Consider the following 24019-nt stretch of genomic DNA (forward strand, 5'->3'; position numbering starts at 1 on the left):
CTTACTAGGTCCTCTTATAAGATCTTTCTCTCTTGAGTGCTTAACCTCCTCTCCTCTGTTTGTTTTGAAATGGTAACTTCAGCCTAAAAAGGAAATTACCTATAGTGTTACTGAAACTTTATAGTGCAGCATGACAACAGATGTGAATTAATGATGACAAAATATAATTCAAACTTATTTTTTAACTGTCAATATCAAGCATCATTTTTTGTCATAAAAACAAACTTACATCGCCTAGCTTAGATTCAAGGTAATTTAGTTTTGATTTCATTTCCTCCACATCTTTAGCGAACTTTATCTCCTCCACAGTTTTCAATGTTTTCACCTCGCCATCCTTCAATGCATTGAACTCTTTTTCCTTCACTGACTTCAATTCCTCAGTATTAAGAATATCCTCCACTGACTTTGATTCCGCATCTTTCACTGGCTTTGACTCCTTGCTATTGAAATTATTATTCTTTGGCTTCAGCTCACCGCCTTTTGCTAATTTTAAGTCCTCAACATTAACATCATTCTTCACTTCAATGTCTTTTCAATGTCTTTTGTTAATTTTAAGTCCTCAATATTAACATCATTCCTCAACTTCAGCTCTGCATCCTTTGTTGGCTCTTTTGCAATTAAAGCATCATAATCTATTCCCTAATTCATTGTCCCATTAATTGGTGATGATACTGGCAAATGAGGAGGGCTGACAAGGGTAACTTTAAGCTTGTTCTCTTCAATATGTCTTCCACTGTCCTTGACAAACTGTCAAGCAAAACAATGAGCAAAAGTCACTTACTATTATTATCAATTAAGCACAAAAAGAGCAGAAAAATCACTTACTGTGGCAAACGTAATGTCTTCATCGGTTGTTTCTACTAGGACAACTGTGCTTTGAATTAAGAACTTATCTCTGTATATTATATCAGGAAAGGCTTCACACTGAGCTTGCATGGTAACTAAATGAAAAAAAAAAAAGTGAGAATATATAGCATAGCACAAGGGAGTAAAGAAAATGATAGAGACCATAATATGAGAAATTCAATACTATATTTTATTTCTAAGTTGCATCACTAGCTTTGATTCACTTGTCTAGCTAGACAACACAATGGCAGACTATCCTAAGGATTAAGGCTGTCAGTTTTGTCAAATATATAATTTTTGTTTCCTCAATAAATTTGTACTCTCAGGAAATTAATCATGAATTATCAGATGCAATAGAAACCCGTTACTTTAGAGGAACATGTCCTAAACATAAAGCACCTGAAAGGCTGGGAATTTTACCCTTATCAACTTATCCCAATCCTTTCCTTATCCCAGATGGCAAAATCATTGAAACGTGTATGGTCCCTCGGTCAGGTGACCTCATATCTACTAACACTATCTTAATTTTCTTACATCATTAGTTGTGAGCCATTACAAGGCCACTTAAGCTTTGAAATTCATTCATTACATGCACACATATCAATATACAATCCTAAACCATTTATGCCCCTTGGAAATATCCTGGTTGTAGAAATCTATTTTTTCTACATTAGTGAAAACAAATAAAGACATTTTAACTTGTTTTATATGTTAATTAGCCTCTTTATTTGGCTAAAGGTGCATGCTAAATTGTACATGATAGGATCTTCTACTTTTTTTTTTATGGAATGAACTTTTCTAATTTTTTTTATACTTAGATTCTAAGTTTGTTTTTTAATTGTTTTAGTAGAATTAACTCTAATTTTTCTTTTTTATGAATGAAGGTAAAATGTCTAATTTGGAAGATAATTCGTGTTCCCCAACACATCTTACTTCTACCTCACATTCCAACATCTAATGAAAATACAACTCCATCACTAAGTGTGACTAACGAAGGTGCTGAAGTTGATGATAATGGGTATAACTCAAGTAAGCTAAAATCAGAAGTATGGAAACATTTTAAAAAAGAGAAGATCAATAATGAATGGAAGGCAATATGCAATTATTGTAAGAAAAAACTTGGTGGTGCTTCTAAGAATGGGACAAGTCATTTGCGTAAGCATTTAGAAAGGTGTAACAAACGATTTCAAATGGATATTCGTCAACAAGTGCTGCTAGCAAATCAAAGGCAGATGAAAAAATAACACTAAAAAACTTTTCCTTTGATCAAAATGTCACAAGAAAGGAGCTTGCCAACATGATAATCATGCACGAATATCCCTTATCAATGGTTGATCATGTCAATTCAAAAAATATTCTTACAGTCTCCAACCTTTGTTTGCTATGCCTTCTCGAAATACTATAAAGAATGATATTTTGAAAATTTTCAAAGATGAAAAGGCAAAAACAATATCCAAGTTAGAAGCTAATGAATGGAGAATTGCTATCAAAACTGATATGCGAACTGTTGATCACCAAAAAAGAGGATACATGACTGTCACTGCTCATTATATCGATAATCAATGAAACTTACAAAGACGCATCATCAGGTATATTTTATTAAATTGTCTTATTTTGATAGTGTTCATTTTTTATTAAGTACTTATTACTATTGAATTAATTATTAAACTAATGTAAATAATTGATTGTTTAATTAAGTTTGAATATGTGCCAACTTCACATACGAAAGAGGTCATTGCTTCAAGTTTGATGAAATGTTTATTAGATTGAAATATTAATAGAAAACTTGCATCTATTACAATGGATAATTGTAGTGTGAATCATGGTGTTATTGAGTTGTTAATTGATAGAATTAGTTGTGTTTTCACTTTTGCTTAATGGGGCTTTTTTTCATATGCATTGTTGTGCACACATCTTGCATTTGATTGTGAAAAATGGATTGAGTGTGATTGGAGATGGAATTGAAAGAATTCGTGATAATGTCCTTTTTGGGGGTACTACACCAAATAGGTGAAAAAAATTTAAAGAGGCAGCACGTCGATTGCGTATTTCAACTTTAAAAAAGTTGTGTTGATGTTAAAACACGATGAAACTCTACTTGATGTTTCGAACAGCTTTGTTTTATAAAAATATTTTTCCTCGTTATGTGCAATTACATGGTGATCCTTTGTATAAATATTTACCAATTGAAAATGATTGGATCATTGCAACTAAGGTTTGTGAGAAGTTGAAATTGTTTTATGATATCACTTAATGTTTTTCTAGCACAAAATATGCTACTGCAAATCTTTATTTTTTTAATATTTACAAAATCATATTGGCATTGAATGAATGGATTATGCATTCCAATAGAATTATTTCATGTATGGTTGTAAGCATGTTAGGCAAATTTAAAAAATATTGGAATGATGTGCATGGTATAATGGGTGTTGCCACAATTTTAGATCCAAGATACAAAACAGAATTGTTGGAGTATTACTTTGAAAAGATTTATGAAAAAAATGCTGAATTTGAAATTGAAAGGATTGTACAAATATATCAGGATTTGCTTAAGGAGTATGAGAAAAATTTGACTTTGGAAAAGGAAAAAAAACCTTCTATTTCAAGCTTTTCATTTTTATATGATGTTGGTGCTACTGAATTGGGAAATTTGAGAGACTATGATGATTGTTTCAAGGAAAAAAAAGAAGAAATCAAAAGTAAAATCAGAGTTAAATCGTTGCTTGAATGAAAAAGTCATACCGAGAAAAGGAAATTTTGATATATTGAATTGGTGAAAGCTAACTAGACCTCAATTTTCAATCTTACAACTTATTGTTAGAGATATTTATGCCATACCAGTTTTTACTATTGCTTAAAAATCTACTTTTAGTACTGGAGGGAGGTTGATGAGTGCGCAACGTAATAAACTTCATCCATCCACTATAAAAGCTTTAACATGTTGTCAAAATCGATTATGGGCTGAAGAAAAAAGTACAATAATGCATATTATACAATTTTATTCTTTATTTTAATATATTGTTAGTCATTATATTTTGTTGTTATATATTATTTGTTAATATTTTATTATTTCATTTGTAGGGTCAATTTCATTAGAAGAAAAATCTTTCTATGAAGACATTGATGAGAGTGAGACTGAAGAAAAGATAACTAGTTTGGTAAATAATATTATCTTTTTTAGCTAATTCATTTTTATATTATTATTTTTAAATATATTATTTTATGAGATTTATTTATTCATCTTATTGTTTTATTTTATAGGACTAGTGTGGTTAGAAGAGAATAAAGATATAGAGCTTAGTGATGATGAAATGATTTGTTGTGATCTGGGCAAAAGGTAAACGACACTCCTATTGCTATTGGTCATGCCGATGAACTCGATCAATGTTGAATAGTGTATCACATCTTGCTTTACTGTTTTAGCCCTTTTCTCATTATTTATTGGCAATCTAAAAACTGATCATGCACTTCTATTAGTTTGTTGACAATAAATGGTGTGCATTCTCCTTTTGATAATGCTTAAGATGAGCTTTATTTATTTTCATATTTTTTAGGAATAACATAATATTTTTAATAACAATATTCTCAAAATTGTTAGTTTATTGCAGAGAAGGTGTTCTTTGGATGATTGGATGGAAAAACTTTTATCAGATATTAATATTTCCAAAAGTGCCTCAGTGACAACATTTTTTGAGTTGGAAGCTGTTGTGTTTGAGCTTAAAGCTGTGGTGAGGTCTTGTAAGTGTTTCCTTGATGCCTTTTGTAAATGGATGAATATATACTTATACCTTTAACTACAACCTATTTTTAAAGTTAGAATTTGACTGTAAATCCATATTAAATTATGCTCCATGGTCTAAACGTGTTTGTCTATTACAGATGCTATTTCATCTGAAAATTTAAATTGGTAATAAACTGAATTCGGGTCGGATCGGGTTGGATTCGATAAATAATATTCTTAACGGGTCGAGATTAGGTTTTTCCACTAGAACCTCCGAACAAGGACAGGTCGGGTATCGAGTAAAAGCATTAAGGCTTCGGGTCGAAGGCAAGGAAAGCAAAAATCCGACCCGCCTCGCCCCAATGCCAACTCTAAGGAAGACTTTGAGGAAAATGAAAAGGAGCTGGCTAAAGAGGATCAAAACCTTGAAGAGGAGGAAGAGTTAACCTATGGCGATTGTGGAACATCCTTAGACATACATGCAATTCAAGTACTGCACCTACTAAGGAAGAAGATTGGTTGCATAAAAACATGTTCCACACTTGGTATACTGTTCATGAGAAGGTATGTGATGTTATAATTTATAGTGTAAGTATTGAAAACATTGTTTCTACCTTTATGGTGCAGAAATTAGGCCTCAAGGTAGTGAATCACCCCCAACCATATAACCTATCTTGGCTGCAAAAAGAAAATAAAATCAAGGTTAACAAAAGGTGCTTGGTTCCCTTTTCCATAGAAAAGCAATAAAATGATGAAATGTGGTGTGATGTAACTCCGATGGATACTTGCCATTTACTGCTAGAAAGACCTTGGCATTATGATAGGAGGATTATTTATGATGGTTACTATAACACTTACACATTTGTGAAGGATAGATGCAAAATTATTCTAGGCCTACCAAGCCCATGGTGATGTCAAAACCAACCAAAAAAGAAGGAAACAGGTTGTTTATTAAGGCCAATTACAAAAAGAAAATTAAGATTGGCGATACTATCTATGCACTAGTGTTGATTGAAGAGAATAAAGATAGTGAAAAGCCCTATGCAATGATACAACTATTATTGACAGAATTTCAAGATGTTCAAAAAGAGTTACCAGCTGGTCTACCACTAATAAGAGACATTCAACATTGCATAGACCTTATCCCATGAGCTGTTCTACCCAACAAGGCAATCTATAGGATGAGTCCTAAAGAGCATGCAAAGTTGCAACGCCAAGTTGATGAATTGGTGAGAAAAGGATTGGTGCACGAAAACATAGGCCTTTGTGCAATCTTAACCCTTTTGATGCCTAATAAGGATGTATCATGACACGTGTGTGGATAGTAGAGCAGACAATAAAATCACAGTTGATTATCGCTTTCCTATTCCGAGCTTAGATGACTTGCTGGATCAATTACATGGAGCAATTATTTTTTCCAAGATAGACCTACGCAGTGGTTATCATCAAATCAGAATGAGGCTTGGAGATGAGTGAAAAATAGCCTTCAAGATAAAGGATGATCTCTATGAATGAATGGTAATGCCTTTTGGTTTATCCAATGCTCCTAGTACTTTCATGAGATTTATGAATCATATCCTTAAACCTTGTATTGATAGATATGTAGTAGTATATTTTGATGATATTATGGTGTACAGCAAAGATGAGGACCAACACTTGAATCATTTACACCAACTATTTTGCATATTGAGGGAACAAAAACTTTATGCTAATATTAAAAAGTGGTTTCTTTATTTCGAGCCTTGTGTTTCTAAGGTTTGTGGTATCGAAGGAATAAAGATGGATCCTAGCAAGGTTGAGGCAATTTTAAATTGGCCAACACCAGCATCTCTACATGATATTCAAAGCTTCCACGGCCTTGAATCTTTTTATAGGCATTTCATTAGGAGTTTTAGCTCCATTGTGTCTCCCATCACCGAATGCTTGAAGAATGAAGCTTTTAAATGGACCAAAGAAGCCCAACACCATAGCTTTGAACTCATCAAGACCAGGATCACTAAAGCTCACATCTTGTCCCTACCAACCTTTGATCAAGTGTTAGAGGTGAAATGTGATGCATCCAATTCTGGAATAGGTGTTGTTTTAAGCCAATGAGGAAAGCCTACAGCATTTTTCAGTGAAAAGTTCAATGAAGCCAAAAAAAAGTATTCGACCTATAACAAAGAGTTCTATGCCATATATAAAGCTTTATTCCATTAGAGTCAATATCTCATTCTCAAGCCATTTATCCTATATTTAGACCATGAGCCTCGAAGTTTATCAATAGCCAACACAAACTCAACCGAAAAGATGCAGCTTGGGTGGAGTTCCTTCAAGCCTACAACTTCACTATCAAACACAAATCGAGAACTCAGAATGTGGTGGTAGATGTTTTGAGTTAAAAGCATTCTTTGTTAAGGACTATGGCTATTAAAGTTATTAGATTTGATGTGATCAAAGGGTTCTATGAGACAGAGCCTTACTTTGATCGAATTTGGAAAGAATGCAAGCAAGGACCACACAACCAGTTTTTGTTGCATGATGGATATCTCTTCAAGGCTAACAACCTTTGCATTCCCTCATGTTCCTTAAGACAGGCTTAATCAATAACGCTCATGATGGTACACTAGGTGGACACTTTGAAAGGGGCAAGACACTTGCTTTTTTGCAAGACTGATTTTATTGCTTGAGAATGGAGAGAGATGTGATGAAACACCTTGAACGATGTAGAATTTGTCACATTGCCAAGAGGCATGGTCAAAACATTGGATTCTATACTCCACTGCCTTTGCCTAATGCTCATTGGGAAAATGTTAGTTTCTACTTTGTAGTTTGACTGCCTAGAACTTAAAGGAACAAAGACTCCATTATGAAAGTTGTGAATTGTTTTTTCAAGATGGCCTATTTCGTTTCTTGTACCAAAACTATAGATGATTCTCATGTTTCTGATCTATATTTAAGGGAAATTGTAAGGCTACATGTAATTTCTAGATCCATGGTGTCTGATCAGGATTTCAAGTTTCTTAGTCATTTTTGGCACACCCTTTGGAGAAAGCTTGGCACCAATCTCAAGTATAGTTCTTCTCACCATCCTCTAACAAATGGTCAAATGAAAGTAACCAATCGCAGCTTGGGCAACCTTCTGAGAAGTTATGTGGAAAAGAATATCAAGCAGTAGGATCTTGTTTTACCTCAAGTAAAGTTTATCTATAACTGCTCATCAAGCCAAACCACAGGTTGCAACCCTTTTGAAGTGGGGTACAGTAAGAATCCAATCAGCCCTTTAAATTTAATTTCTCTCCCTACTAATCAACAATTAGTAAAGATACAGAAAAAATGGTTAAGGGTATCAAACGATTGCATGAACAAGTGAGAGCTAAGATTTTACAATAAACTAAGATATATAAAGGCAGCAAACAAGCATTAAAAATATGTGAAGTTTAAAAAAGATGATTTGGTGTGGATTAACTTGCAGAAAAAGAGTTTTCTCCAGGGAAATTTGACAAATTACAAACTAAGGTAAATGATTCATTTAGAATTATCCAACACATTGGGCAAAATCCCTATAAGATAGAGCTTCTTGACACTTATGGAGTATCTTCCACTTTCAATGTTGCTGATTTGTCACCCTACCATGACAAAAATACTAGTTCAGACTTGAGGACAAGGCTTTTCCATCCAGAAGAGATTGAGACCAAAGTATCTACATATCATACCATTTGGGCTGAAACTAAGGCAAACTTATCCAAAAATAAGATGAACTTATCTTTGGTCCAAATCTATTAAATAAATGTAGAAATAAGGTGAGCTAGAATATGAAGATTGTGTTCACACTAGCTAGAAAAAAAGAGTATGAAGGTGGATAGGATTATGATCAAATTCATTATTATGTAATTTGCAAGAGTAAATGGGCAAATAATTGCATTCACACTACAGATTACTATATTCACATACAAATCCCTTGATTTTAGGCATAATTCTAACAATTCAATCTGAACGTTCCCATGCTTGAAAAAATGTTCTCAGCCCACTTATTTGCTGTTATTCTTTGGTAGAAGGCAGAAGAATCTTCCTTATCATTAAGCAATCTTTTATATTGTTCTTCAAGTTCTGTATCTCTTAAGTGAATTTTCTAGAATGATGAACTTTTATTGTTCTATATCCTTGATTAAAATTTTTAAGGTGATATTTATATATCCTTTATTGTCTAATTTTGGTGGTGATTTTTTATCCCTTTTAATCTAATAATCATATTCTATCATTATTTCAATTCTTATGAGTTATCTTCTTTACAAGCTTTTTCTATTTGCAGATACTCTTTAACATCTTAACAATCAATTCTTGGCATCAAAAGGAAAAAGCAAAAAAAGAAAAAAGAAGGTGATGGTTACAACCTACGATGGCGACAGTGTTGATGATGCACCCGAATCTAGAAAAACCCATCGATCTTCTTAAGGTTAAGTTTCTTGATTAATTATATAGATAGAAAAAGATAAAAAAGAAATTGTAAAAGAAAATGAAGAAAAAAGCATAATTATTTTTTTGATAATTTGTCCTAAAAAATAATAATGAAAATAAAAATAATTTCAAAACTTTGAAAAAAGTTAAAGAATCAATTTTCCCTAAAAGTAAAAATTTTCAAAAAAAATTTGACAAAAAATTGAAGTATCAATTTTCTTTAAAAATAAAAATTTTCAAAAAATATTGAAGAAAAGTTGAAAGATTAATTTTCCTAAAATAAAAAATTTTAAAAGGTGTTTTGAGAAAAAATTGAAGTATCAGCTTTCCTTAAATAAATATATTTCAAAAATATTTGAGCAAAAAGTTAAAAATATTAATTTTTCCTTAAATAATGCACCCATTTTTCCTAAAATTAAAAAAAAAAAAAACTTAAGAAAAAGTTGAAGTATCAATTTTTTCTTGGAATTTAAACTTTTCAAATAAATATTAATTAATCCGATGATAGAGTCTCTACAAAAGAAAATAGTTTTCTTGTATACTTTTAAAGTGAGAAAATTCTCTTAATTTTCTGCCAAATGTATTGAAGTTAATTAAGAACAATTTTCAATAATTAACTCTTTTGTGAGATTTTTTAAAGCTTAATGGATAACATGAAATCAAGCTGGTACCATCCTTTGATGGGCGTTGTAAAGGTGCTATAACCTTCCTCACACATAACTGTACACTCGAATCTAGTTTTAGTTTGGTAGACATTGAATCTACCTTTTAAAGATACCTAAGTCAAGCTTTAGACTTCTCTTTAAAACGAGACAGAATTAGTTAGGTAGCCTATCGCACCTAAATAAAAAAGATTGGTGACAACTCCTTAAATCAATATCTAGCAATGGGTCCACAGATCTATACGTTATCACAGTTGTCAAAAGTGCAAGGTGCACTCTACATGCTAGGAGGAAGTTTTCATCACTTCCATCTTTGACAAAATGTTGTGCATCAATAATATTATTTAATTTTTTATTAATGTAAATACAACTGATTTTTTTTTTAGTATTCAAAGAATATCTAACAAAAGAAATTAAAAACTAAAGAAACAAAGGACACTTTAAAGTCGGGTGTGCTTTTTCTACTCCTTTCACCTTGAAAAAAAAATGCTTAGACACATAAGGCATGTGCCCGATTAAAGGCGCTCCTCTAAAAGAGAACAAGGCTCTTTGCTTGTTGTACACTGTGCTTAGAGCCTAGGCGCCTTGACAACATTAAAAGGAAGTATGCATAATAGTCTAACACCACCTCCACTAATGACAGCCAGCAAAAAAAAATTATAAACAAGTGATATAAGAATTTTGACCTGCAGCATAAGTGGTCTCAATGTTATTCTTTATTGTGTAGCAATTTGGGGACCTTTTACGATGATTAGAGCCAACTCTCCATGCTCAGCAACTACTCTTGCTTGTGCTTCTTTTAGTTTCATCTCTTCTTTCTTGTTTCTATGTCTATGGGTGCAACTCCAGCATCCACAAAAACACATCTGAAAAACACAACCCAAAAGATACGCATTGCACAATTATTGCTCAGCTTGTCTGCACTCTTGGCATTCCAACAACTTAAAAAAAAAATAATAAGGAATAAGTGCATTAACCAGCAAGAAAAGGCCCTCTTATGAACAACTTTCAATGCCTTGAAGGACTTAAAGACTTTAAATTAGTGTTGATGGTGTTGATTCCATTATATCGCTCAAAGAAGGAAATGAGGGGGTAAATTAATAAAAGTGGCAATATAGCTTTTTATGCCGTCAATTGTGACCCTAGAATAGGTATTAATCAAGGAATTCAATTCTATTTAGAAATACCACTCATAAAAGGGAAAAGATTAGTAAGAAAAACCAATTATCCCATGCAGTGGGTAGTGCAATCTCTAATTGAAATCAATACATGAAATAATTCAAAATGAATTAAGTAGTATCATGCAATGAGAACTGTTGCAAATACATTCCCAACACTTCTACCATTTATTCAGAGTAACTAATAGTACAATCTTATCAAAATTAAATTACACAATGAAGATATTATATTAGCATGTTCATCTTATCAAAATTAAATTACATGATAAAAATATTATATTAGCATGTTCTATGTAAAATTAGAAATTACAAACAAGTTATACAACACAACTAGAAAGATGTACTTGATATATATATTTGGTTGTTTTAAAATACTTCAAAGCAATAGATGTAGTAGTTTGACATAAAACTTTGATCTAGGACATATCAAGGGGAAAATTTTTTTATTTCCTACTTATGGTTTATAAAGGTTTTGGAATTTTAGGGTTTACAGCTAATAGTAATTAGGATTGGGGCTTAGAAGTAAATAAAGTTTCGATTCCATTGAGGTTTAACCTAAAAAGAGAGCTAGACGGGAAAGGAAAGGTGGCAAGGATTGTGGCTATTATTCTTGTGCTGCAAACTATAAACTCCATGAACAACCTAATTCCAACAAAGCTACTCTTGGGTGGAGGAGTTTACAGAAATTATAATACTGCACCTTTGTAATGAAATACCTTCAAATCATAATATCAAATTCTACATAGCAAATGTTGGAACTGCATAATGAAGCATGAAGAATAAAGTCTTTCACTGCCTCCATCAGACATGAGAAGCCGAATTGCAAAATTTTATATTCCATTATTCAGCAAACCAATGTAAATCTCAACTTAATTAGTAACATTCCATAAACTTATTTGTCCATTTAATCACTTCCATTTCAAAGAGGGCCTATAACTAGAGTAAAGCATATTTTCATAAAAGAAAATTTACAGAAATATGCAGAAAATAAAAAGTGAAGAAAACCAGGAATTTCAATTTAATGTAAACAAATTTCTAAACAAGTAACTATATCATACTCAATTGTAGTTGGTGTAGCCAAAAACAATTGTCTCCGTTGCCAAACAGCTCCAGTGCCATAGGCAATTGCAACACCTCCAAGGTATCTATACTGAGGGCACAAGGAACAGATGACAATATAACGCTGATAAGCAAGAGCACAATACTCAACAGTTTGGTCCCATGCAGTCCACTCTGGCTGAGGGAGAAGGCCACCTACTGCTTGAAAAGTCTCCCAACTGCACATTATAACTTCAATCAATTGTTATGTTGACAAAAAGGAAATGGCATATTATCTTTGTCATCAGATGGTAAAATTAAAATACACGTAAAAGTGCAGTAGATATTAGGCAACACAAATTTCCCAAAGCACTCATTCAGGACTAGGCTAACAAAACCTTTGGAACTGCTCCTATAAAATTTATATGCACACACATACAATATGTACACAAAGACTGGTTCAGGAGTTCAGTTTGAACAAGAGTTCATGGTAGCTGGTTCAGGACTCTAAAAAACTTGTATGACAAATTAACAAAAATATCTAAATACATCCCAGCCATAAATGTCATTTGGGTTCGTATCACACATATTCTCTTACACAAAGATAGATGGTGAAGTAAGATCGACTAAGTCCAGCATTACATTTACATATTTTGTATACAAACATTTTAAAATTCCACAAATTAGTCTCACAGGCTTGATGATGCAGACAACCAAAATGTAAGAAGAATTCAAACATAAATGTCACAATAAAATTTAAAGAGTCAAGCCTATGCTGTAAATTGATGGACAGAATACAGAAACACTGCCAACTTTCAACCTTAGGCATACCTTCTACTTAAAGGAGTTTTTTTAAGTCAGTTTTGCTAATTTCTTATCTTGGATCTCAAGCCCTCATAGGTATATATAGGATTAACAGCTCTGAACAAAAGCATCTCAATCATTTCAATTGATGGAGGACAATCTCACAGTTTCAGCAATTATGCTTTCTTTATGGAAGTTTGAATCCTAAAAAAAGTTATGCTACCCAGTATTCAACTAGGTTCAGAGAAGAGTAAAGTAGACTAGTTTTCAAAGTCAACTATTTCTGCACCAAGTGTAAGCTCTCAAAACTTAAGCCATACATGATGCTTGGAAGCCCAACCAAAAGCTGTACTATTATACCAGACAAAATTATGTTAATGGCATACAGGCTACATAATAATTGTTGTCACCTGAAAAGCTTAAAGTTTTGAGGCACTGCCTCAGTAGGAGATCTCTGAGCAGAAAATCCATCATCAAAAGTAGCAAAAGATCTGCTACTTTCAAATCCTGACAACGGCATAGACTGAATCGTTGATATAGCTGTTGCTGCATAGGGCTAACCCTACGAGATGTCTGATAGGCAACACCAAGTCAGGCCCCTCCATGCAGGCTGATGACCTAGTAGAGAAACTTTTAAGTTAGGAGAGGAGTCTAACCATGCACAACGCAGCAAAAATGGAGAGTACTAAGAAACACATCCAAATCTAACAATATGAAATCTTATCAGTGCTATTTAATGCTGGAACTATAAATTTTTTCAGCAAGCCATTGAAAATCCCAACAACAGTTGGCAGCAGCCTAAAATATCATCTATCCAATTATTTTTTCACAGATAATAAACACGCCTAACATGATCTAGAATTTCTCCCCTAGTGAAAAGAAAACAAAACCATTTGTTGAAAGAGAACATAATTTGTGGAAAAGATTGTTACAAATAACTTGGCACTAAGAAACCATCTCTCCTCATATTTGAAGAACCAATGCATCAAGAATTGAGTCTAATTCTACTGAAATGAAGTAACAGTATACACTAAGCAAGGAGATTAAAATATCGATTCACTTAGGCTACCTATGGACCCCATTAATATGTTTGAAGTTCCATCATCCAGCAAAACGCAAACTTGGACATTAGCAGAAGCAGCAGTAGCAGCTGCTGCTGCAGCTGATTTTGCTTTTCTTGATGAACTTCTCTTGGGGAGAATGGGCATTCTAGGAGGTAATGCAGACTCTAATATAGCAAATCTGTCACAACATGTATCCCAAGCCAGAAGCCTTGCACTTCCTGAATCAACAATGGACCAATCGCTAACCTTGCAGATTGAGAAATAAGGAATATCAGGCCAGACAATTGCAAGATACCTGCACATAAGTTCTTCAGTAAGAATGATGCCTGTTATAAAAGTACAATGGTAAAATTGCTCAGTATGAGAGTTAACGGATAGAGCATATTCCAGCTGAAATTTCTCTCTCCAAGCATAACATATGTGCATGCACATGGGAAAGTAGGAAGTACTTATAGCTGAATGGTACAAGAGCATAGATGTTCTTTGTCTCTCTTCTAGGCTGGGAGGAGAGAAGAGGAGGAACTAACAGTCCAAACTAGACGTGAAATAGCTTGTAAACAAACTCCAAACAAATTTAATGTATGTCTACATCCAAAATCATCTACTACACTTATTGTTGAACTTGGCACTCAGTAAAGCAACAACAATTCAACAATTGTGTTGAAGCAAAAGAAAGAGTACTTACTTTCCAGAACTGCTTACTGAAGGAACTGAATATGAATAATGAGGAACGGGTGTACAAATGTGCTTTTTAATCTGCTTCACATGCAAGGGTTCAAGTGAATCTCCCTTCAACTTTCCTGCTTCAAATAAAGAGCCATTATTTCCAAGTGATGGATTTGCTGTTTTGGACAGCTGAAAGTTTAACAGTTTCAATTCCCTTTCGACAATGTAGACAGCAGAATGTTCTCGACTTCAGGCTGGCGTTGGGGGAGGAACTACAGGAGGAAGAGATCTAGCATCAAATTCACTGACAATAATACCAATATTGGTCCCAATAGCAACAAGATGAGGCCGTAAAGGATGTGCAACCATACAATAAACCTGCAGTAGAAACTTATAAAAGTCAAAACAAGCAACTGTGGGAAGAGATCAGGTGGTGGGGAGGTAGAAGAAAGGAAAAGAAACATCAAGCTATGTCAAAAAGAATGACAATCATACAAAGGCCAATTTCATGGGCAAAGAATAAATATAATATTTAAATTTCAGAGTAAGCAGTAAATGGATGATATTTTTATGTTTCTAGCACTTTAGTTTCTAAATTTTCAGAGATATTCACCAGGAATTTAAACCCATCTACAAAAACCAAAGTGTAGCTGCCAGAGGTTAGGCCAATGAGGTCCCAACATCTTCTTCTATATCCTTAGTTGAGCTTCTTGTACAAGCAATTAGAATTTACTCAAAGAGCTTGACCATTTTCTTCTCTATGTAAATCTCTTTCTTCTACAGTTCATTAGATTACTGATTTAAGTTTTCTGCAATATTGACACTGAACATAACATTAAGAGCGTATAACATTAAACTAAAACTACTACTTAAGTTTTATAAAAAATAAAATAAAAATAAAATCCCCACCAATGGAGGTTCTAGGATCACAACTACAAAAACAGCCACATAACTTAAGTTTCTTGTTTGGTGCAACTACTTGAGGAGGAACAAGTGAAGACAGATCACACAATGGTCTTGTAAGTGCTGAATAATTTGGGTGCTCAATAACCCTGCAAAAAGGTTAAAATATTAAGTATGATACCCTTGCAATAATTAAACAAATGATACTGCCTCGAATGATCATTATTTAATGCATATAGCCTTCCACCAATATACTGTAACAAAAGCCAACGTATAAAAAAAAGACTGATAGATGTATTTAGTGGGTGCCATTGAGAAAATAAAAAAAAAATTAGCATACCATATATAGGAATCTTTGACGCAAGTCAAAATATCAAGGTTAGGAACTTGAGGATGACACCACGATGCTACACTATGACATGCAAGTTTTGGAACGGGTTTAATTTGCCGTAACTCCTGTAGCAGAGAAGTTAACAAGAATGAAAAGAGAAAACATGCCAACTCTTTACTGCAAAATTTCAGTTACAGGAACTGCTATTCACAACTGTTAATACTTCTCATGGGACAGTACAAAACCTGAAAAGAGATTGTGTCCCATATAGCCAATGTCTTGTCTGCACCGATTGTAATAAGCTGAGCACCTCCAATCACTCTAGAAAGCTCAACAGCAATAACTCCAGCATCACGTACCTATTGATATCATAAAAATGAAAACTTTCTCATAGTAAGTGCATCTATAAAATATGCACACAAATAGGTCCAAAAAGTTTAAGTGAATACATAGAAAAGTTGTCATCACATAGTAGCTTGACGCTTCCTTGACTTACATTTTCAACAAAAGATTGTGAGTAGACTATATTCCCCCAGGATTGATACTGACCTTTTCTAGCCACCATAAACATAGCTAATAAAAGAGATTAAAAACCATAACGACCCAAAGGGTGCAGCAGGCCTTTTATGTGCCCCTCACCTTTCTACGCACAAAAGGCATGCACTTAATAAAAGGCACCTTGCCTGACGGGGTATGAGGCGCTTTAATTGAAGAAGGCAAATCAACAAGGTCACCTCATGCCCGCTACAAGATTATTGTTTTCAATGATAAGAAAAAGTAATCAAAAGTTAGAGAAAGGTAGCGGCAGCAGAAAAACTCAAAACTGAGGAGGCACGCAAATGAAATCAAAATGCTATGCAGGTCATCCAAGGATATGAAATTATTGTTTTCAATGATAAGAAAAAGTAATCAAAAGTTAGAGAAAGGTAGCGGCAGCAGAAAAACTCAAAACTGAGGAGGCACGCAAATGAAATCAAAATGCTATGCAGGTCATCCAAGGATATGAAAAGATGAAAGCATTGGCAGTTAAAGCCAGAAGACAACGTGGAATAGGAAGCTTCAATTGTGGAATTTGGGCTCAGCAAATGATATGACATAAAGGAGTGCATTTTCTTTTCCACAATAATAAATATGAGTGCATAAAATATGGTGATGAAACTGATATTTCAAAAATGAGCAAAGTGAAAGATCACTGACAAGAGAAGCGACTTGTTGTCAAGCTCTTGTTTGGGTACATCAGGGCCACGCATGGTGACCAAGTCCAAAAATATGGCTTTATTTTCACAGCAGATGACAAGAAAATGCCGTCCTTTTGTTGGAGCCGGAGAGGCAAAAGCAGAAGTAAGTTGATTGACAGCAGAAGGAGCCTCCGCAGCTGCAGAACGGTTACGCCAAAGTTGCCAAAACCGCACGTCATCATCCAAAAAGCTCACCTGCTTAACACTTTTAACAATTGATCAAACGGAAAAGGTCGAAATTTCAAATTCACATTTAAATTTTCAATTTGAAGAAAGGAAAAAGAGGGCTAAAAATGCACTACTCCTTATTAAGTACCTACCTCCGCAGATGGCCTCTGTAGGTTTCCCTTTGAGCACTGTGAAGTCAAATTTTTATCAAATCAAATCTAACCTTAAAAAAAAAAAAAGATGAAAATTCCAAATAGAAATAGATTGCGAACCAGATTCGCCCTCAGCAAGCTTCTCCAATTTGGCACCAACAAGACGTCTCTGGTCGACCCCACCGGCCTTCAGCTCGTAAATGACCTGGCGATGCTCCCAGTTCCATACGGAGACGTGATCAGAGGCATCGGCGGTTACCAACCATGGATGAGTCGGATGCACCGCTATCTTCACAATCTTCTCATTGGTCGCGCGAAATGCACTCAGCCGCAGCATTTCTCCAGATCTGATCTAATTGTAAAACAATAAGACAATTACTCTACTATTCACTTGCAACTGCGACCAACAAATCTAAGATCTCAATTCAAATTTCCAATCTTCCCCAGAATTCCAGATCCAGCCACTCTCATCTGCTGAGTCCTGTCCCTACAGGTTTCCAGTTTGCCAGCCCCACGCTCACAATTTTTCCTTTTTTTTTGTTCTCTTTATTTTGTTTTTTTACTTTTAACCAACTAGAAAATATTTAACAATAAAATAAAATACTAAAAAATTCGCATGAATTATTTTTTATGTTTTTAATGTATTTTAATAAATTTTATTTTTTATTATATTTAAATAAATCTTATTTTAAATAAAATATTAATTTATGTTAAAAGTTTATTTAAATATAAATTAAAAATTTTTTATAAATTAAAATTTTAAAATTTATTTATTTCAAATATGCCTTGACACTTCGAATAGTTATAATTATTTGAGTAATTATTTATTTTAAATTGTTGTGATTTTTTATTCTATTATAAAATAATAGTTTATGTTCATACAAACTTATTCGGATTAAAATAATACTAATATATTAATATTTAGATAATTAATAAGTAAAATATTTTAAAAGTAAATATGTTTATCAAACTAGATCAAATAGTCATTGCTATTTGCATAAATATTTATTTTAAATCGTTATGACATTTTTTATCATAAAAAAATTATTTCAATTTATATAAACTTATTCAAAATAAAATAATACTTATAATGACAATATCTTATTATTAAATTAATATTATTTTAATCATAATAAGCTCAAATAGCTATACTCATTTGTACATACTTATTCATAAAATAATTATTTTTTATGAGCTGAAATCAAAGTCATAACAAATTTAATAATATTAAGACAATTAAAGTCTTTCCCAACCATTTGAGCTCATGAAACAGTTTCTAGATTATTTGCTTAAAAAATAATTTAGGTTCCGAAATAAATTAGTATCCATACAAGAGCTCAAAATGGGCAATCATCTAGAAATTGTTTCATGAATTTAGACAAGATAGTCTTTACATTTTTTGCCACTCTAATTCTATATAAGTAGAAAAGTAGCTCTTTTATGCTTAAAAAAACCTATGCAAGGAACATGACAACCATTTATGTTCTAAACTTTACATGAAGAAGCATATCAAAGCTAAAAAAAATGAAAGTGAAGTTATGCATGTGAAATACTTGAAAGAAAGTAAAATAAGCTACCTTTTTTCTGATTTCTAACAATTTTGGCCTTCTTTATTTTCAACAAGGTCTCATCCTTTCTTGGTAAGTTTTTCGTTTCCTTTTTAGACTGGGTTTGTTCTATTTTATTTTTTCTTTTATTAAAATACCTCTATTTTTTTGTAGCTTCCCCTATTTTAAAACTCTCCACCGACCCCTTTGACTTGTCCTTTAAGTTTTTCTATTCCTCTTTTCTTGGTAAGGTTTTCCTTTCCTTTTTATGTTAGGTTTTTTTGTTTTGTTTTTCCTTTGTTAAAGGACCTTCATTTTTTTTAGCTTCCCCCGTTTTAAAACTTTCCACCGACCCTTTTGACTTGCCCTCCAAGTCCTTTCATTTTTTTTTTCTTTTCCACCTTACTATCCTGCTAGCCACTAGTCACTTTTATTTTTTTTCCTTTGTAGGTAGCTTACTAGCTTCTGTTTTCTTTATCTCCCCAACTAATTCCTTCTTCTCAGTTGAATGTCCCCCTTTTTGTCTTACATGTACTCATGCAACCAAAATTAAAACAAACCTTATCCTTGCATAAAGACCATATTTGATTTATAAATAAAATAGCTTTGGGTTTATAAATGGGCCATATTTTGCTACGAATTAGATTATGTAATGGGCTATCTTTGGGCTTTTTTTTTTTGAGTTGTAAAATGGGCTTTAGTTAGGCTTTTAAAATAAGTTGCCTATTAGGCCTTAAATGGGCCATAATTGGGCCGTAAATCAAATTTACAATTGGGCCCTTAATTAGGGTTTTTAAATGGTCTACATAATATACCTAAATTAATAGTTCCAACCCATATTCAAAAATGAGTTTGGGTCTATTATGTTAAAATGTTTAGGATAAAATTCGGTTTCTACAACCACCATGAAACCTAGTGGAGTTTTCTGGTGGTAATAACACTAAAACTTAACTTTCCATTCAACACTAACAACTAAAACAAGAATAACATGACAATATATTTAAAACTCATTCACAGTCAAGTCTAGAAAAAGGTTGATGAATTCACTCTTATCTTTACCAACGAGTTAGCAAAACTATTAGCCTCTCTCTAAACACGCACAAAATCAACTCGTCCTATTACTTGTTTTAGCCAATCAATCTCCTCGAGTTATTTCCATTGCCTCTATGGCCTGTTTTCCTTCTTTAAGATTGAATTTATCACTACCTTTGAGTCTGACTTTATAACCAATACCTTTTGGTTGCACTATAGGGATCTTACAAAATTTTGTAGAACTATTTTGATAGCCTCCAGTTCTGCTGTGTTGGAATCTTGAATCCCTATTAAGCCATAGAAAATACCTCTAATATTACCACCTACATCTCTAAGCACCCCTCCGTAACCTATAGAGCCAATGGGAAGTCGAACGTCGACGTTGAACTGTAGCACATTTTCTCTTGGACATTCCCATTGCACTTATTCCCTACTCCATAGACTCGTTTCCATAACATTTTTTTTTGTAGGTCCTTTCCACCAATCTGTTTCCTTAATTTCTCCTCTTGTTTCCATTGCTTTCATCCATAATAGAGACCTTAGTTTAATTAAAAAAAAAAACCTTTTACCCTTCCCATTTTTTGTTTTGAAACACAGTTCCATTTCTAAGGTTGGCAACCCAACCCGAGCCCGACGGGTTCCGATAATAATAACAGAATGTGTGCACCATCCTTATGCTTATAAAATTAAATTATGAGATTCATAAATTGTTAGGTTTGTGGTAAACGATCATAAATAAAAAATTAGAGTGAAATTATAGCTTTTGAAGATCATATAGTTCATGTATAGTGAAATTATATTTGATGTATTGACAATGAATATAAATAATGTAATTGATAATGACCAAAGCCTGACTTATTTTCGTTAAAGTCAAAGCATGCTAAACATGGCCTGAGTTCAAGCATCTAGATGCTTCCAGATCGATGCCTCACAGTCACATTATATAATACAAAGCGAAAGCTGCTAGAAAAGTAGATTTGCACACAATTGAATTACATTGATCGGTGAAATGACAAGAGGGGTTACAAGATCATGCTATACCAGGCAAAGGGTTCTGATAAAATCTGTTCAATTCCATTTCTATAATTACTGTTTATTGTTTATATTGAATTAATCTTGTAAGTTTCTTTTCTAGTCATGAGCTAATCACATCTCTATTTATTCTTTCCCCAGAAAAGAGAAGATATGAAAACATTGAAATCAAAGATGGTTTTGATAAGCCAAGAACAAAAAGCTGAGAAAAGGTTAGTCGACTGAGAAAAACTGTGAAAACATAATTTGCTTTTGGTTGCATTTTTTTGTCTTTCTTTAGGCTATTACCAAAACCTATAGAGCTCTGTCTTCATTGTAAATTTGGATTGGATAGGTTACATTTTTAGTGTTTTGAATTGTTCAAGACCCAACAAGGTCAAGTTCAATTAATACTTTAAACCAAGATTAACTTAACATGGGAGTACTTGTCTTTGTCTCCCTTGAGAACTTTGATCGATCCATGCCGACCTAACTGGAATAAAAAATGGATGGTAATCGATTTATGTGGGTTCCCAAGCCATACAAGTATAGTAGAAGAATGCTAGCTCCATATGGGGCCTCAAGCCATACAATTAGTTTTAATTTTTACAGAAAATAACATTTTTCTTTACAAAATATAATGTAATTAAGCGTACTATCAACAAGGTCTTTGTTTCAATTACAAGGAAGACAGTGAGAATTTTAAGTCAAAGCGTATTCTTTCTGTAAGATTGGTTCAATCATGGTTTATTTATTTATTTATTTTAATTTGTTCTACTTCATATAATAATTATGTTATATATTTTTATAATTATTTTTTATTCATCTTTTTTTAAGTTACATAATAAGAAATAATTTCTTCTCATATAATAAATCTAGATATTCCCTTATTTTAGAATTCAAATTGAGTTAATATTAATTTAATATTTAACACCACCATCTTATAAGTTAATTAAAGTTCAATTATTTATATTTCAAATTCTATATTAGTTTTTTATTTAATATTTAAAAATTAAAAATGTAATAAAAAACAAATATGACGTGCAACAACACATGATCTCTAATTAATATTCTTTTTGGTCCAATAATCACTAATTAATATTAATAATACAAGACAGGTTTAACAATATCAAATTCTAAATGGTTTTATCTACCTCTTGGAATTCAATCGAAAAATATAATAAGTAATTATTTTTTGGCCAAGGAATTAATTTGAGCATTTCATCAAGTATCCAAACTTAATTATATGGTTTGAGAAGAGGAAAACAAAATCATTAATATGTTTTACGTATAAATTTTTAAATTAACCATTTAAACAAAAAAAATTTAACCTATATTGCATACATACGAGTTAAATTTATATTAGCTTTCAAATCTTGATTTAAATGACTTGATAAAAAATGGGGAAAAGAAGTTCTTAATTTACAAATCAAGTCAAAGCTTAATTTCTACAATAAATCACAAGAGATTAAACCCTAAACTACCCTTTTTTATTGTTATTTTTCTCAAATCAAGTGAAGAAAATAAAATAAATGTACTTTTCTATACATTGTTTTACATATCTATAGCTCCAATCCATACACTTTCAAGTCTTATGGGAAAGAAGGCATGAAAAAGCTCCATTTTCTAGTGGGAAATCATCAGTCCCAATGAGTTTAATTTCTTTCCTCCAATTAACACTATGAAAATTATCGATATTTTCTAAGGATTTCTAAATTTTTAAAAAATTTTATACAAAAACTGTAACTTAAGGATAAAAATATTGTCAGAATTGAAATTTAAATATTTTAATATCATTTTTAAAAAATAATTGCATGAACTAAAATTTGAGATAATTGAACTATCATGGTAAAAAATAGATATATTTAGCAAATTTTTAAGTAATACTTTCAATTTACATTTAATTTTAAAAAATAGTAATTAAAAAATCTTAATTTTATATCTCCATAATCACCCTTAATTTAATAAATATTTCCCAAGTTCTTAATTGTCTAAAAAGAAGACTTTGCTAAGAAGCAAACCTACACGGACTTCGGGCCCAAAATTTTGGTGTCTTTGTCTTCTCTCATATATGTCAAAGTTCTAATAATTAAGGTCTAAATATTAATATGATTTTGTTGTCTTATGTGAAGTTTAAAGGCAAATTACAACATGTAACTTTTTTTTTTATTTTGCTAATAGAAAAACCAAACAAAGTAATAGTAATAATTGTTTGAGTTTTTGATAATTTTAATATAAATTATGTATGTAAAAATTTCATACTAATTATTTTGTTAAAAAAATTCTCTACTCAAGCATTAATTTCTTCTCTGTCTCACTTAAATTTATTTGATGGCCGTTTACAAGCAAAAAGAAAAAGCCCCATAGTTGTTGGAAAGAAGTTGCGACAAACCTAATCCAGGTGCTAGGTTAAGTTGATGAAAGTTAAATTGGCAAAGATGAAAGTGGAGATTAGAGACTCAGCTGAGTCATTATTGACAGCAAATATAGAAGCCAATCAGGATGAGGCTAGATTAGAATTACTGATTACCATAATGAAGCAACCCTAATCCAGATGCTAGGTTAAGTTGATGAAAATTAAATTGGCAAAGATGAAAGTGGAGATTAGCGACTCAACTGAGTCGTTAATGACGACAAATATAGAAGCCAATCAAGACGAAACTAGACTAGAATTAGTGATTACAAGAAGGAATGTGCTGATGGATAACCATTCGAAAATGAAAGCAATTGAAGCTTTTTTTATGTTGGAGCTGGGTTTCCTTTGAATAAAAGAATAGGTTTCATTTGTACATGAAAGAATGGCAATATAAGTTGTGGATTAGCTTTGATAATTTTCATTCGGGGTCAGTCTCAACGATCCATTATTGAGTTTAAGCTTTCTTTTTATCCTGAAATCTACATTTTAGGCCAAGGTTGTTGGTCAAGAAATAATGAGAATGTAGACAGCATGTCTTTATAGCATATCCATATACAAAGTAAAAAAAAAAAAAGACATTTCGAGTTTCACTATCGTAAGACAATTTTAACCTTGTCTAATATTTTTGAATCTGGAAGGAACATGTTAGCCATAAGCCATCACAATTCGAACATATAAGGCACATGTTGAGATATTAGACATCAACTTTCTCTAATACTATAAAGACTCACACCCATTCTATCAGGTATTGTCAGCTATGATTTGAAAATCTCACAATTTTGTCTCACAAAAAGCTCCTCATAGA

At 32.5% G+C, this 24019-nt stretch overlaps 2 protein-coding genes and 1 pseudogene across 4 annotated transcripts; all 3 read right to left on the reverse strand.

Annotated features, from left to right (window-relative positions):
• Positions 1 to 14: 14 nt before the first annotated feature.
• Positions 15 to 936, reverse strand: LOC149518792 (uncharacterized). The gene is made up of 4 exons (XM_089760394.1): positions 826 to 936; positions 673 to 747; positions 230 to 514; positions 15 to 83 (listed from the first exon to the last, which is right to left on the reverse strand). Exons 1-4 carry the CDS (start codon positions 934 to 936, stop codon positions 15 to 17), a joined length of 540 nt encoding a protein of 179 aa, XP_089616520.1.
• Positions 937 to 9990: 9054 nt separating this feature from the next.
• On the reverse strand, positions 9991 to 14665 carry LOC111281566 (uncharacterized; annotated as a pseudogene). The gene is made up of 5 exons (XR_016341995.1): positions 14436 to 14665; positions 13718 to 14045; positions 13097 to 13304; positions 11903 to 12121; positions 9991 to 10532 (listed from the first exon to the last, which is right to left on the reverse strand). The product of XR_016341995.1 is annotated as an uncharacterized LOC111281566 (transcript).
• On the reverse strand, positions 14656 to 17729 carry LOC111281878 (uncharacterized). 2 transcript variants are annotated; one of them, XR_002689171.2, is made up of 8 exons: positions 17329 to 17729; positions 17209 to 17244; positions 16848 to 17083; positions 16147 to 16394; positions 15896 to 16009; positions 15660 to 15775; positions 15030 to 15468; positions 14656 to 14794 (listed from the first exon to the last, which is right to left on the reverse strand). XR_002689171.2 is itself a non-coding variant. In XM_089760853.1 (8 exons), exons 4-8 carry the CDS (start codon positions 16219 to 16221, stop codon positions 14718 to 14720), a joined length of 525 nt encoding a protein of 174 aa, XP_089616979.1. In that variant the 5' UTR covers positions 16222 to 16394; positions 16848 to 17083; positions 17209 to 17244; positions 17329 to 17729; the 3' UTR covers positions 14660 to 14717. The 2 variants fall into 2 exon arrangements, 1 of the variants encoding a protein (XP_089616979.1); XM_089760853.1 differs by having other exon boundaries at positions 14660 to 14794; positions 15326 to 15468.
• Between the last annotated feature and the right edge of the window lie 6290 nt (positions 17730 to 24019).

This window comes from Durio zibethinus, chromosome 5 (assembly GCF_047325235.1).
Source record: "Durio zibethinus cultivar Kanyao isolate XHJ-2024 chromosome 5, ASM4732523v1, whole genome shotgun sequence".
In the NCBI taxonomy this organism is placed as follows: domain Eukaryota; kingdom Viridiplantae; phylum Streptophyta; class Magnoliopsida; order Malvales; family Malvaceae; genus Durio; species Durio zibethinus.

What these genes read in the sequence shown, in the direction of transcription:
- LOC149518792 (XM_089760394.1), bottom strand. Translation starts at nt 936, where the DNA reads ATGCAAGCTCAGTGTGAAGCCTTTCCTGATATAATATACAGAGATAAG. An exon ending in TCAGCCCTCCTCATTTGCCA is followed by an intron (nt 515 to 672) that starts GTATCATCACCA and finishes ATTGAAGTGAAG; the next exon opens with AATGATGTTAATGTTGAGGA. An exon ending in TTGAATCTAAGCTAGGCGAT is followed by an intron (nt 84 to 229) that starts GTAAGTTTGTTT and finishes TTTCCTTTTTAG; the next exon opens with GCTGAAGTTACCATTTCAAA.
- LOC111281878 (XM_089760853.1), bottom strand. Translation starts at nt 16,221, where the DNA reads ATGTTTATGGTGGCTAGAAAAGGTCAGTATCAATCCTGGGGGAATATA. An exon ending in GTCAAAGATTCCTATATATG is followed by an intron (nt 15,469 to 15,659) that starts GTATGCTAATTT and finishes ACCTTTTTGCAG; the next exon opens with GGTTATTGAGCACCCAAATT. An exon ending in TGATCCTAGAACCTCCATTG is followed by an intron (nt 14,795 to 15,325) that starts GTGGGGATTTTA and finishes TTTCTACTGCAG; the next exon opens with GTTTATTGTATGGTTGCACA.